The 12,761-nt window shown below is 54.0% G+C and overlaps 5 protein-coding genes across 5 annotated transcripts in view; 2 read left to right on the top strand and 3 right to left on the bottom strand.

Moving 5' to 3' along the window:
• Window positions 1-96: 96 nt before the first annotated feature.
• Window positions 97-3,060, bottom strand: CAOG_08185 (hypothetical protein). Its single transcript, XM_004342737.2, has 2 exons — window positions 1,728-3,060; window positions 97-1,486 (listed from the first exon to the last, which is right to left on the bottom strand). The coding sequence occupies exons 1-2, from the start codon at window positions 3,050-3,052 to the stop codon at window positions 421-423; spliced, it is 2,391 nt and encodes a 796-aa protein (XP_004342786.1). The 5' UTR covers window positions 3,053-3,060; the 3' UTR covers window positions 97-420.
• Window positions 3,061-3,249: 189 nt separating this feature from the next.
• On the bottom strand, window positions 3,250-5,737 carry CAOG_08184 (ubiquitin-activating enzyme 5). The gene is made up of 10 exons (XM_004342736.2): window positions 5,505-5,737; window positions 5,296-5,341; window positions 5,055-5,191; window positions 4,792-4,942; window positions 4,527-4,607; window positions 4,336-4,440; window positions 4,094-4,221; window positions 3,770-3,987; window positions 3,543-3,658; window positions 3,250-3,455 (listed from the first exon to the last, which is right to left on the bottom strand). The coding sequence occupies exons 1-10, from the start codon at window positions 5,669-5,671 to the stop codon at window positions 3,366-3,368; spliced, it is 1,239 nt and encodes a 412-aa protein (XP_004342785.1). The 5' UTR covers window positions 5,672-5,737; the 3' UTR covers window positions 3,250-3,365.
• Window positions 5,738-5,914: 177 nt separating this feature from the next.
• CAOG_08183 (delta-aminolevulinic acid dehydratase) lies at window positions 5,915-7,595 on the top strand. The gene is made up of 6 exons (XM_004342735.2): window positions 5,915-6,071; window positions 6,260-6,543; window positions 6,651-6,734; window positions 6,804-7,036; window positions 7,140-7,256; window positions 7,346-7,595. The coding sequence occupies exons 1-6, from the start codon at window positions 5,947-5,949 to the stop codon at window positions 7,511-7,513; spliced, it is 1,011 nt and encodes a 336-aa protein (XP_004342784.1). The 5' UTR covers window positions 5,915-5,946; the 3' UTR covers window positions 7,514-7,595.
• A 119-nt stretch (window positions 7,596-7,714) lies between these two features.
• Window positions 7,715-10,064, bottom strand: CAOG_08182 (Ras-like protein Rab-21). Its single transcript, XM_004342734.2, has 5 exons — window positions 9,856-10,064; window positions 8,642-8,701; window positions 8,444-8,551; window positions 8,139-8,346; window positions 7,715-7,982 (listed from the first exon to the last, which is right to left on the bottom strand). Exons 1-5 carry the CDS (start codon window positions 9,973-9,975, stop codon window positions 7,870-7,872), a joined length of 609 nt encoding a protein of 202 aa, XP_004342783.1. The 5' UTR covers window positions 9,976-10,064; the 3' UTR covers window positions 7,715-7,869.
• A 296-nt stretch (window positions 10,065-10,360) lies between these two features.
• CAOG_09172 (hypothetical protein) overlaps window positions 10,361-12,761 on the top strand; it is a gene marked incomplete at both ends in the record, with an annotated part of 5,360 nt that continues 2,959 nt past the window's right edge. The window contains 5 exons of the mRNA XM_011272583.1: window positions 10,361-10,397; window positions 11,202-11,322; window positions 11,494-11,867; window positions 11,959-12,232; window positions 12,437-12,681. Of these exons, the coding sequence (XP_011270885.1) occupies window positions 10,361-10,397; window positions 11,202-11,322; window positions 11,494-11,867; window positions 11,959-12,232; window positions 12,437-12,681 (1,051 nt within the window). The remainder of the gene's footprint in view (window positions 10,398-11,201; window positions 11,323-11,493; window positions 11,868-11,958; window positions 12,233-12,436; window positions 12,682-12,761) is intronic.

The raw sequence follows: 12,761 nt of genomic DNA, 5'->3' as shown, positions 1-12,761 counted from the left end.
CCGACTTACTGCAAAAAACATTCGTTTGCCACTCCCTAGCTCGGCTCCCTCATCTCACAGCAGTTCGAGGTTATCTTTGCTCTGGATGCATCATCCTTGTATTTGCTTGGCACGCTTTTATTCGAACACGCAGCTTGAATGGCGGGATAGACGGCACACAATTCGTACTTTTCCCAACTTCGACAATGCAATAGACGTTTGTGTCAAAACCAGCCTTCCTTGCATTAACCGCTCCCCCCCCCCGTTTTTTTTCCTTTTTTTTAATTTGCCAGCAATGGTACGCCATCTCGAGCAAGCGCACCCCTTCACACAAACACTACGCGTCAATTGTACACATCAACTTTGCATAGGAGAGAAGCGATTTCCTCGAACGGTACATGCTGCGCTGGGACACCCCTGAAATCAAAATCTGGGCAGAGTTTACTGCTGCTTGGAGCGCAAAAGCGCTGACAGGGACGTGGGATGCTGCTGCTGCTGTGCTGTGCGCGCCACTGGGGAGGGGCTGTTCCGCTGCAAGTGATACTCGCCCGGAACCACTTTCAAGGGGGTGCTGCTCGTGTCGCTTTCACCTCCCAGGTGTTTGCCGTCCTTGAGGGCTTCGTGCATCGAATTGGGGCGCGCGGGAGCTGGAGGCGGCGGGGCGGCTCGCTTTGGCACCAGCGGAGGCGTGCGCCGACGGTACTGCTCGGCCATGGCCACAAGTTTGCTCGTCTGTTCCTGCAAGTCGGCGTGGGGTGCGGCGGAGGCCTGCAACCAGCGTTGCTGTTGCTCGGCGACAATCCGCATGGTAAACATGCGGCGCTGTTCTGCCAGGGCTTGCTGCAAGTCCCACTTGGTGCACATGCGCGTTTGCAGCATGAGGCCGTACATGGAGCTGGCGGAGTCTCGATTGGCCGGCAGGTCCTCGTCCTCTTGCTCGGCGTTATCTTGATCGTTGACGTCGTCGTCGTAGCTCTCGATGCTCATCGCGCGACGGGGCGTCTGACGGCGTTGCGTTGAGCGCAAGGGCAGCACGAGCTCGCTCAGCGGCGAGTCAGCGTCAAACGCGTCCTCCTCCTCCTCGCCAGCCGACGCTGCTTGCTCGTGGACGCCGGGAGCGTTGTCAGAAGCACGCGCGCTCTGTTCAGGGCCTGCAGACTCTTCGGGGATGACGGAGACCCGACGAGCGGCAGGCGACTCTACCATGCTGCCCGTCGAAACCACCAACTTGCGATTGAAGGCCGCGCGGAACTGTTGCACTTGCAGAGCCTCGCAAAAGGCCTCCTTGGCCTCGGTCGAAAGAAACTGCAGCTCAATGATGTCACGCGTTGCCATGTTGTAAATGTGCAACACTGGGCTGAACGACATGACTGGCGGAGGCGCAAAGCTCTCCGTCCACGAGCCTCGCCTGCCCATGCGCGGCTGTGGAGAAAGCCCGGGCGACTTGGATGTTGACACGTCGTTTTGACGCACTTGGATTTGATTGACCGGCATGGAGAGTTTGAAGCTGTGGTGGAATGGCAGGGCAAACGAAGCGGGAATTCGTAATTGGGCAACTACACGGTGAGTGTTGTTGTGAACCCAGCTTTGCGCTCGCTCGACACGAAAAAGCAAAAGAAGAAAACCACGAAAATTGAAACCGAAACGAAACCGGACGTGCACATCCCTCTGCCCAAGAACATTGGCCATCCATCCATACTCAATCACAAAAACAGACAAAAAAAAACCACCGATGCCTGCCAACTTACCGTTGATGCGTGCCGCTGCTGGTCGCCTTTGTGCCGCTGCCCCCGGGAACAAGAGCAACGGAGGGCGCTGTGAGCAAAACGAGCATGTGCTCAAACAGCAGAACATGCCTGTGACGCTTGGTAATGTTGGCAAACAGCGAGGGCAGGAATGTGATGCTTTCGATCGGGTTGGTGCCGAGCGAGGAGCCGTCATGGCCTGCGCCACCAGTGCGTGTGATGGCACTTCGTTTGAAAATGACGGGGGCCTCAGCAAGCAGCCGGCCGCAGGCCGATTGAGTCAAATCCTTGTCTGGCCAGTTTTCTGTGCCCGCGCGGACAATGTCGAACGTGTCGAGCTCGCGACGGACCTGGTTGAGATGCTCCGCCAGACCTCCAACGGCAGCTTGGGCCTGCTGGATGGCGCGCAGCCAGCAGGGCTCGGACGGCTCGGCGTTCACCTTGCCAGAGTCGCTGCCTGTCTTGCCTGCACCTTCGTCAGCGTCGCTGTTGACACTGTCTGGAGGTAGGAACTCGCCGAGCGCAGTGGTGGCTTCCTTTTCGAGCTCGCGCAGCAGCAGCGGATACTTGAGCAGCCGCTGCACTGGCTTGATGAGAAACGCTGCGAGACCGAGGGTCTGCCGCAGGTCTGACTGGCACTGTCGCACAAGTGCCGCCGTCAGCGAGGCGGGATTCTTCAGCAAGTCGCCAAGCATTGCCTCTGCGCTCGGGTAATTCTCAAAGTATTTGATGTACAGCGGCTGCAACACTTGAACGCTGTCGGCAAGGGCGTTGCACAGCGCAGCCACCACGCGACCCCGCGCCTCCGGGTCTTGCAGGCTCACGCTACTCTGTGGGATGCGCACCTGCAGCGCCGGCGGAGCGGTGGCCGAGGCCTCGGTCGCTGTTGGCGTCGCCGGGGTCAGCCACAAATGCGGGGGCGGCGACGCCGGTTGGTGCGAATGCTGCTGCCCCTGCGCTGCTTCCAGCCGAGCCAGCAGTGCGCAGTGTGCCGCATGAATGTCTTCAATGTTGCAAAAGATTGCGCGGATTTGCGACTGGCTGGGTGCGCCGGGGAATGCAGATGCAGGCGTGGCGAACTGCGATGGCGGTGACGTTGATTTAGCACGGCCACCTTGTTCTTCCTTCACATGATTCACGTCCGCCTCCTTCCTGTGGCTCGCACCGCTGGGGCTGTCGGTGCTGTCGCTGCTGTTATCGCTGGCAAGCGAGCACCCGGCAGCGAGCTGAAGCGGCCGCATGTAGCCCGTAATGACGAGCGCGAGGTCGTCCACATACCCGCGTTCAGTCAGCAGCAGCTCCTTGATGACCAACGCAAGTTTGTCCATAATTGACGAGTGGTTTTCTTGACTCGTGATCCGTTTTTGGGGGAAAAGCCTTCATTGGATTTCGTCTGGTGTGTCGGTGAACGGCTGTAGGCTTATGGTGTTGCTTATGGTGGAAGGCTCAGCATTCTGATTCTGTTGTTTCGGACCCGTGCGCATCCCCTCCCCCCACCGCCTCCCTCTCCCCTTTGGCAGTTGCTCGCACGGATTTGAAACAAATTCTGGCAGCATTGAAATGTAAAACAAACATCCATTTTGAATCACTCGGTGGCGGTCTGAATCTGCTTCGAGTCGGAGCAACCATTGTTGCAAAACATCACTTTGAATTCATCGCCATGAATTGCTTTTGCAGGTCTTCCAGATCCAGACTTGCCGCTTCTGAAATTTCGGACGTCACCGCGGCATCCTGTTCAGCGAAAAAAAAAACCCACACGAGTGCAACAAGTGAGTGCTGGAAAGCTTCTGTGAAGAAAGAAACAACAAAACGCCTTACAGCATGATGCGAGGGCGCTGGAGCGTCGTATGCCCGATGCACGCCAGCAACCAAGCCTGCGTTAGCATTGTGGCCTGCCACAGCCGGCTCGGCAGAGTCGGAGACAAGCTCGATACCTGTTCCAACAACAGATCAAGCCAGAAAGGGAAAAAAATAAAGTACATTGCGAGCACACTGTGAGAGCTGACTCACAATGCGATCCAGAGCACTGTGAGCATCCAACTCACCAAAATCGTCCTCGTGAACAACAGCTTCTTCAGCCACGGCAGCGACTGCCCCGTCCGCCTTTGGTTGCAACGCGAGCTTTTCCTGGTACAGCTGTTGCTGGCGCCGGCAGTGGAAATTCGTGCACTGTTCGTTGGGCCGGAACTCCATCGAAGGGAAAAAGTCGAGCATGGCGTTGTAGCCGAGGTAGCGCGAGACTGTGCCAAACTTTAGCAGGTATCTAATGACCACAAAAACGCGATAAGCGATACATGGCCACGTTCAGTCAGGAAGCATGCACATTCGTTCGTCACCAGTGACCGTTGCAGTGACAACAACTGACTTACTTGAGCGTGTTTTGAATGAGGAAGCCGGCGACAATTCCCATGGTTGTGGGCAACGATGCGGCGCACACACCGTCTCGTTTCAAGGTTTTCTCGTCAATGCCAGAGGCAACAACCAACGGCGGAGCACACTACACATTGAAGGCACCGCACGGAAATGGAAATATCCCCGAGAAATCAATGAGATTGCTCCATCCACCTCCTTCACAGGTTTGCATCCGGCATGCACTGAAAATGGCACCCACCGCAAAGCACGCCGTCTCTCCCGGAATCAAGAGCTGAATGTGGCCAGAAACTGCATTCTCAGACACGCCCGATTCAAACCACGTTTGCCCAATCTCGTTGCATGCCTGCACAAAGAGTAAGTCAGCCAAAAACGGTTCCCAGCGACAACGCAATCACCAGCGATAAAGCTTTCGTGCGAGTTCCAACGCACCTGGTTGATTGCCATGCGCGCTTCAAAGTTGTCGACGCAGCTGAGAACGAGATCAACCGGTCCACCAGTCAAGCTACCTTCCTACGTGATGAAAAAACAAAACAAAACGAACAAACAAACAAACAAACAAACAAAAAAAAAAAAAAAAAGCAAGTCAGCCCCCAGTCTTATCACGGGCAAAGGGCCGAGCCAAGTCCGTTCTATACACAGATGCAAGCCAAAACAATAGAAGAGAGAGAAACAACAACAAAAACAGACAGCCCACCTTGATACGGCCGACAAAGTGGGCAAAGTTGGCAACGGTCGTCACGTTGTAATTGTGAGTTTCAATGGTGACGTCGGGATTGATGCCTTGGAGGGTCTCCTGAGCAGCCTGCACCTTGGAAAAGCCAGACTGATCTGGACGGAAGAAGAGTCTGAGCGACCAAGGCACAGCAGCACAAAGTTAGCAAACGAATTCTGCCACCAGACTGCGGGGAGAGATGCACAGATCATTCACCGGCACATGGCGACAGCGCGTTGGCTCACCGATTCATGTTGGCTAACTCGACCTTGTCATAGTCGAACAGCAGCAGCTTGCCAATACCGCAGCGCGTGAGCATCTCTGCCGCGACGCTTCCAACACCGCCGACGCCGACAATGGCCACCGTAAAGTCACGGATTCGCTGTCAGAGTAGCATCATTTTAGATTTCGGTGAGTTTGTACGTTTGTGTTGTGTGTGAGGCCTCGTCAAGCCAAGCGAAGTGAGCAAAGGGAACTCGGGCTGACCTCATAGTTGTCCACAATGCCCATGCGTTTGAGCGCCATCAAGCGACTGTCACGAGACACGCAGCATAACAGTCACACAAAGCACAGCCAATGCAGTGAGTTCACCAATGGACGGCCACAAGACGGAGAGGAAGCGGGTAGTTGGGAGCAAGGTCATGCTGCAGCCTCGGTCCCCAGCGCTTTGGCCTCCATTGTTTGATTGCCTTCACCTGTAAGGGTTGCTGTCGACGACCTCGGAGCTCATCGTGGCAATCTTGGTGCGCTTGACGAGGCCCGCCGTGGTCGATGGCTGGGCCGAGCCGAGCGCTGCTGCGAGCTGCTGTTCCAACGCTGCGACGCGCGCACGCAGTTCGTCTTCCGTCTTGGTCGATGACATTAGTTCAAAAGAAGAAGAAAAGAAGAAAAAGCTGAAAGAAAGCAAACAAAAAAAAAAAAACAAAAAAAACAAAGTAGGACTGGGCTGGACCAAGTCGAGTGCTGAAACGCACAAGGTGTTTGATCAGCACCAAACCACATCAACTCACTCACTCCACTCCACTCCACCCGAATATACAGATCCATGCGCAGAATCAATCACGAACTACCTTTTCCGAGCCCATGCCATGACATGCATGCATGTCCAGTCTGTTTTTCGTTTCACTCGAAATTGAGATGTCTCAGCCACTGCCCGCAACCCACGAGCTCCACTCGGGCTACTTCCATCCGACCCTGCGCAGCTGGCAATCGAACGCAGCACATCTCGCAGCGTCGCAGCTCATCTATCCCCTCTTCATCTCGTAAAGTGTCCACGACAACCAATGTTGCTGCTGCTGTTGCTGCGAGACCGAGACCACGGAGACTTTTCACTTTTTCACTCGCACTCTCACTCTCACTCTCACTCTCATTCGACTCGATTGAAACTCGACCGAACATATCCGATCTTGATCTTACTCCCCTTGTAATTATCACATCCCCACCACGGCAGGGACGTCGAGGACAACTGGGAGGAGATTGGCAGCCTGCCTGGCCAGTTCCGCTTCGGCCTCGCTCACATCGACCGCGTCGTCGCACCGCTGGTCGCAAAGGGACTGCGCACAGTGCTCCTGTTTGGCGTCCCCGTGCAAGTCCCCAAAGACGCCACGGGCTCGCTGGCCGACGCCGACGACTCGTGCGTTGCTCGTGCCGTGCGCCATCTGCGCAAGACCTACCCAAGCCTCCTTGTTGCGTGTGACGTGTGTCTCTGCCCTTACACCAGCCATGGTCATTGTGGTACGGTTGATTCGCGCCGTGGGGCGGGGAGAGACCAGCGCGTCGCTTTCGGTGCTTTCAATCTTCTAAGCCCCTGACCCGCAACGCCCTTTCTTTCTTCCACACAGGAATCCTGTACGACGATGGCACCATCAACAACCAAGCAAGCACCGAGCGTCTGGCTCAAGTGGCTCTGTCGTACGCACGCGCTGGTACGAGTCGAGAGAATCAACATCCACCGGGGATTTTGCTCACTGAATCCGCTATATGTGTGGACGCAGGTTGCCAGATTATCGCTCCGTCTGACATGATGGATGGTCGCATTGCATCCATCAAGACTGCTTTGCGCGGCGCTCACTTGCACAGCAAAGTTTCCGTCATGAGCTACAGCGCCAAGTTTGCCTCGTGCTTCTATGGCCCGTTCCGTGACGCTGCCAAATCCGCACCTGCTGCAGGCGACCGCAAGTGCTACCAGCTGCCTCCTGGCGCTCGTGGTCTGGCGTTGCGTGCCACTGTAAGAATTGCGCTTTTCAGTTTTGCTGGCAGCGTTACTCCATTTCTGTCGGCATCTTCAATTCTGGCATGCTGCACTGTTGACGACATGCTGCACCGTCTAGGATCGCGACGTCGCGGAAGGCGCTGACATGCTGATGGTCAAACCTGGCGGTCCGTATCTGGACATTGTGCGCGACGTCAAGAACAAGTATCCCGATGTGCCGCTCGCCATCTACCACGTACGTTGTTCTCGGGTAGCAATCCCCACAGTGGCTTGATTTTGCTGAAACGTTCATCATTCACCTGTCGGTCCCGTTTACTTTGACAGGTGTCTGGCGAATTCGCAATGCTGTGGCACGCCGCCAAAGCCGGCGCTTTTGATTTGCGCGCAGCAGTCCTCGAAACTGTCCGAGGCATGCGTCGTGCAGGTGCAGACATCATCATCACCTACTACACACCCCAGCTGTTGGATTGGCTGCAAGACGAGCAGCAATAAAAGCCAGATACCGTCATCTTGTTCTTTTAATGAAACAAGCCAAGCAGGAACCACATCGAAAGACGTGAACAAAAAGGCAAACCACGCCATCAACAACAGTTAGAGCACGCATGCAAAAACACAACAAGCACAGAACAAAAAAATGGGAGTGCAAAAGCGTCAAAAAATATTGCATCCAAGAAATTTAAAACAAAACAAAAAACAAACAAACAAACAAACAAACAAACAAACAAACAAACAAACAAACAAACAAAAAAAAAAACCTACAAAGACAAAACTGGAACACGGAAACAGCACGAGAGCGAAAAAAACAACAAACAAACAAACAACATGGAACTGGAACAGTGATAAAACTGCTAGCAGCAACCTCCGGATTGTGCCTTTGGTGCGACATCATCGTCAACCACAATCGCCGTCTTGCGACCCACGGTCGACGTGCCGCCTCGCTTGTCTGCTTCGGTGATCATACCTGTCGTTGAAGCAACCATCACAGGCAAAACAAAACCAAACGAGATGATGCAGGGCAAGGCAAAAAAAAAAAAAAATAAAAAAAAATAAAAATAAAAAATCAGCTTCTGCGAACAACCCTTCAACTCCCCAGCTCTAGCTCCTCCATTGAACGTACGTTTTGACAAATCCAAGAACAACTCCTCAATGCCTTTGCTTAGCTTGGCAGAGGTGTAAAAGTGCCGAGCACCAACGCTTGCAGCGTACTGTTCGGCAGCCTCGGCGCTGACGGTGCGATGCTTTTCCAAATCACTCTTGTTGCCCGCAATCACGAGCGCAATGTCGTTACCGAGCATCTTTTTGAGCTCCTTGACCCAGTTCTTAACCTACATTGCAGGTATGGGAGAGTCGGAGTGAGCCATGACAGACACGCATGCAATTATTCAATGCCAAACATATGGGGGGGAGGAGGGCCACTTGTACCTTCTGGAACGAATCCTCGTCGGTGATATCGTACACTAGAATTGCACCATTGCTGTCGCGGTAGTAGATCGGTCCCAATGCGTGAAAGCGTTCCTGGCCAGCCGTATCCTGCAAACACAAAATCAAAGGACGGCATGCAGTGAGCAACATACCACAGGCAGGACCCTGGTTGGTCGACAAGCTTGGCCAGTCCCGTACCCAAATGTTCAGATTGACGCGCTTGCCACCAATATTGAGCCGCTTAGTGAGGAACGAGGCCTGTGTGACACGAGAAAAACAACGACAGCAGCAGCAAAGGCGGGTGAGATTCAATAAACGAAACGAACGCACCAAACAACGCCGTTTTGGCTCGAATGGCGTGTAAGGAAGGTAGCGATCGAATGGGGTGTGCTTTGTTTTTTTTTTTTCGTTCAACCGAGATGGACGAGACGACGATCAGGATATGGAAAAATCAAATAAAAATAAAAAAAAAAATCAACGTCGCAGCAGCACGAGTTCAGAATCAAAAAAAAAAAAAAAAAAAAAAAATAGGGGAAAAAACGAAGCCTGCACTCGGGCCTCAATGACACCAGTGACTACCAAGCAAGGCAATAACGCGGCGAATGGCGATGGAAAGCGAGAGGGAAGGAACGAAAGGCCCGCGGGAGGGAGGGGGGGGGGGAAAGGGAAAGCAGAACAGCGCGGCTCAACAGAAACGAGAAAAAAAAAAAAAGACAGCAAAGGGAGGCTGAGAGCGGAGGATGCGTGTTGGATCGCCAGCCACAGCAGCAGCAGCAGTAGTAACGAGCAGTGGCAGTGCGTGCAGCGGCTGAGAGGAAGCAGGCACAGCGAAGCGAGCAAGAAGAATAGCCAAAAGAATGAAACAAAGGACAAAAAAAAAAAAAAAAGCAAAAAAAAGTGCAACCGTTCTTCTCGCGCAGATGGCCGGCACCACGACCAGTCATGCGTGGAAGAGTGATGACGGCTGAGGCTTTGTCAACGCCAACGAGAACGGGGAGAGGCGGCAGAGTTGGGGGAAAAAGGCGCAGCGACATCACAGCCACACGAAAGAAAAAAAAATCAGCGAGCAAACCGTCAGCGTAGTGCAGCTATTTTTTTTTTTTTTTTTTTTTTGGTTGACTCGAGCGCTGGGATTGCAACACTTTGAGTTGGATCTGGATCGCAGACACCCGAACGGAGCGTGCAGACAACATGCCCTCCACGCAGCAGGGTTGGAGGAGAGGCCACACGCTGCACGGTGAGCCCAGGACACGACTCGAGCCAAAACGAAACGCGCGCCTGGTAGGCGTTGTTGGAGCTGCTGGCGCTGCTGCAGACACGACAAACTAGAGGACGTGGCGTGTGTGTGTGTATGTGCGGGGGCAACGGACGGAAGAAGGGGCGGGGGGAAAGGGCGCTCGTGCTGTGTGTACCTGAAGTGTAGAAATGTGCTTGTCGACGAATCGGTTTTCGCAGTAACGAAGAACGAGAGAGGTCTTGCCGACGCAGCCTTCGCCCAGCAGCACAATCTTGAACGTGAGCGAGTCGCCCATGTCGTCTTGAAATCGGGTGTTTAAAAGTAGAGTGAGAGAGAGTGAGAGGGTGAGAGAATGAGAGAGAGAGAGAGAGTTAGGGCTCAAACAATTTGGACTGACCCGGAGAATTTTTATTTTTGTGCTCTTCTACGATACGTTTGTTCACAGACGCAAAGATAGGAGCAGATAATAACGTGATGATCCTGTGCACTGCAACATGGCGCAACATGTCAAAGCGATGCGACATCCAAAAGAAAAAACCGGGAGATACAGTAGATCTAATTGCTGGATTTGTCCAACTTTCAGTCATTTTCGGGTTCATCTCGCCGTATCCAATCTCGCCGTCTCTCGGACAGTCCCTTCACCTCCCTTCGCTTTTTCTGTTCACTCGCAAGCTGTCACAATGAGCGACGTTGTCGAGAGCTGGACTGAGGACGCAGGTACCTGCCCGTGCTTTTGACGAGTTGCTGCTCATCCCAACCCAACCCACGCGCCGTTTCGCCCCTCCGACGGCGACGCCTCGTGCTTCCCCCCACCGAAGTCTCCATTCTCCTCCATCCGCATCCCACACACGCAATTTTTGTCTGCTTCTCGAGTGCCGTTTCTATTGCTGCTCTGCGCACGGCCGAGTTCCAAGTGCACCTCGCGAATGATGGCGCCTTGGTTACAGGCAGGACTTCTGTTTTCGTCTCATTTTGCAACGTTGAGCCGAGTAGCACAAGCCGAGTAGCAAGCCGAGTGATGGCAATGAGGCATGCAATGCTGGCTTCTATACAACTAAACATCTCCTCACTTTGAGAGAGAGAGCGTGTGCGTGTTATGCTCCACAAGTGCGAGCCGACACAATTCGCACAGGAAGGTTTGGCGATTTGGTTCAACTGCATTGGAGTGGAAGAGTGTGTGTGTGTGTGGGGGGGGGGGTCGAAGGCGCACGCGAATGCCTTCGAAAGTCCGTCCAACTGTAGGCTATGCAGATATGGGGACGGTGCACTGGGGCGCGGTCTCGCTCTGTTGTGCTTGACATCAACTCGAACAACAACAACACTCCAGTTCGCGCCGCCAGGAGCAACCAACCCCACTGCACTGACGAGTGTGCCACTTGAGTTGAGACTGCTCACTACTGCACACACGCCCAGCGTATTACGCCGAGGCGACAAGGCCGTTTTGCACTCATCTTGTTGTTCACTCAATCTCGCTCAACCTGCGAATGCTCACTCACTGTGGCCTCTGACAAAACTCAACAGTCATCCACTGGCTCTCAGGACTGTCACCTGACATTGCGCGCTACGCAGGCGCCTTCCGCCTCAACAACATTACGGGCAAGCGCTTGGTATCACTGACGTCTGAGAAGCTGGCCAAAATGGGGTAAGGCTTTGTTTGTGATTCACATCCATGTCAATTTTTGTTTGCTTGCTGGATTGTTTGCTTGCTGGATTGTTTGCTTGTTTGCTTGTTTGCTTGCTGGTTTGCTTTGTTGAATTCGTTGACCGTTGGAAACTGACATTGCGTATGGATGGGCGCCCCTCCCTCTTGTAGCGTCGCGTCACTTGGCCATCAAGACGACATCCTCGAGGGTATCCAGGCGCTCATTGCGCAGCCAAAGGCCGGGCTGGTGATGGAAACGGTGCCGTTGCGCACAGCCGATCAGCTCACGAGCGAGCAGCAATTGGATCATGCCGTGGAGCAGTTCTCGGACAACATTGCGGTGCTCATTCGAGTCGTGAAGGCCAATCCTGGCATCGATGTTGAGATTATCAATTACGCGGCCATGACCCTCTCGCCGTGTGGAGAGCTCATCAAGCTGATGGCCAACCACTCCAACCAGACCCCATACTGGATCAACCAGCGACAGCTCCTGACTCAGTCCTGCGCACTTCTCGGCGGCAAAGCGCAAGACATTCGCACCAATGGTGAGCAGACTGCGACAACCGTGCTTCATTTCCTTTTTGTTGTTTTGAAGTTGCTGGTTTTTTTGCTCACGACTTGTTCCAACGTGCCCAGGCTTGAGTGACGAGCGCCAAAGCGAGATGGCGACTGCCATTCCCGCGTTGGTGAAGAGGTTTCGTGACTGTAGTGAGTTGCTCCGCAGCGAGCTTCATGTTGTCCAGATTGCCGTGGCTGGATCGCCCGAGCCACAACGGCCCGTGTCTCCGCCAATGACGCCATACGTCGAAGTGCCCGACTCGATTCCATCTCGGCCAGTCACACCCACCTACATTCCCCTGCCAACCCCATCGTCGAAGCGGACGTCGATGGCTCGAGACTCGAATGATCGGTGCGTACCTTTGCCCCCCCCCCCGCTCCACACACCCACACACCCACACACACACACACACCCCTCGCACACATACACACATCTTTTCCTCGTTTGTTGGGTGGACCAATTCCACTCCGATTTCGGCCCTGTCACGGTTGACTTTGTGCATGGTTTGCATCGTTTCGACGCGTTTCTCAAAATGTTCATCCTTTTGTTCATTAGAGCCATGACCAATTACGAAGAGGTCACCAAAGAGCTGGCGCTTCGGAAGCACGCCGATCCTGAGCGAATGGAACAGAGCAAAGCGGGCCTCGCCACCCTGGATGCGCAGGTCGGTGCGCAGTCCTTGACCCGACTCCTCATTGCAGTCGAGCGCCATCTCAATGTCGCCCGTCAACTGCTCGAAGACATTTTGCCGAGCATGTCCCAGCTGACCTCGTCGTTGGAGAGTGCCCTGTTTAGCGTGTGTGAACTCTTGGACTATGTTGACATCACCTTTTCGGATGGCACTGAAGTCCCCATGCGACGCCAAGTGCTGACGTTTGCC

This window comes from Capsaspora owczarzaki (genome assembly GCF_000151315.2).
Source record: "Capsaspora owczarzaki ATCC 30864 unplaced genomic scaffold supercont2.17, whole genome shotgun sequence".
In the NCBI taxonomy this organism is placed as follows: domain Eukaryota; class Filasterea; order Ministeriida; family Capsasporidae; genus Capsaspora; species Capsaspora owczarzaki.
Note: the sequence above shows the minus strand (reverse complement) of the source record. Positions and strands in the feature narration are given on the sequence as shown.

Bases quoted from the DNA above. Each gene is read 5' to 3' on its own strand.
- CAOG_08183 (XM_004342735.2), top strand. From the start codon at position 5,947: ATGTCTCAGCCACTGCCCGCAACCCACGAGCTCCACTCGGGCTACTTC. The intron at 6,735-6,803 runs GTACGAGTCGAG...GTGTGGACGCAG, and splicing joins TCTGTCGTACGCACGCGCTG to GTTGCCAGATTATCGCTCCG. The intron at 7,257-7,345 runs GTACGTTGTTCT...TTACTTTGACAG, and splicing joins TGCCGCTCGCCATCTACCAC to GTGTCTGGCGAATTCGCAAT.
- CAOG_08182 (XM_004342734.2), bottom strand. From the start codon at position 9,975: ATGGGCGACTCGCTCACGTTCAAGATTGTGCTGCTGGGCGAAGGCTGC. The intron at 8,702-9,855 runs GTACACACAGCA...CGTGTCACACAG, and splicing joins AGCACATTTCTACACTTCAG to GCCTCGTTCCTCACTAAGCG. The intron at 7,983-8,138 runs GTACGTTCAATG...CTTCAACGACAG, and splicing joins GTTCTTGGATTTGTCAAAAC to GTATGATCACCGAAGCAGAC.
- CAOG_08185 (XM_004342737.2), bottom strand. From the start codon at position 3,052: ATGGACAAACTTGCGTTGGTCATCAAGGAGCTGCTGCTGACTGAACGC. The intron at 1,487-1,727 runs GTAAGTTGGCAG...ATTCCACCACAG, and splicing joins AGCAGCGGCACGCATCAACG to CTTCAAACTCTCCATGCCGG.
- CAOG_08184 (XM_004342736.2), bottom strand. From the start codon at position 5,671: ATGTCATCGACCAAGACGGAAGACGAACTGCGTGCGCGCGTCGCAGCG. The intron at 4,608-4,791 runs GTGGGCTGTCTG...TTCATCACGTAG, and splicing joins ACTTTGTCGGCCGTATCAAG to GAAGGTAGCTTGACTGGTGG. The intron at 3,988-4,093 runs GTAAGTCAGTTG...TGTGGTCATTAG, and splicing joins CTCATTCAAAACACGCTCAA to ATACCTGCTAAAGTTTGGCA.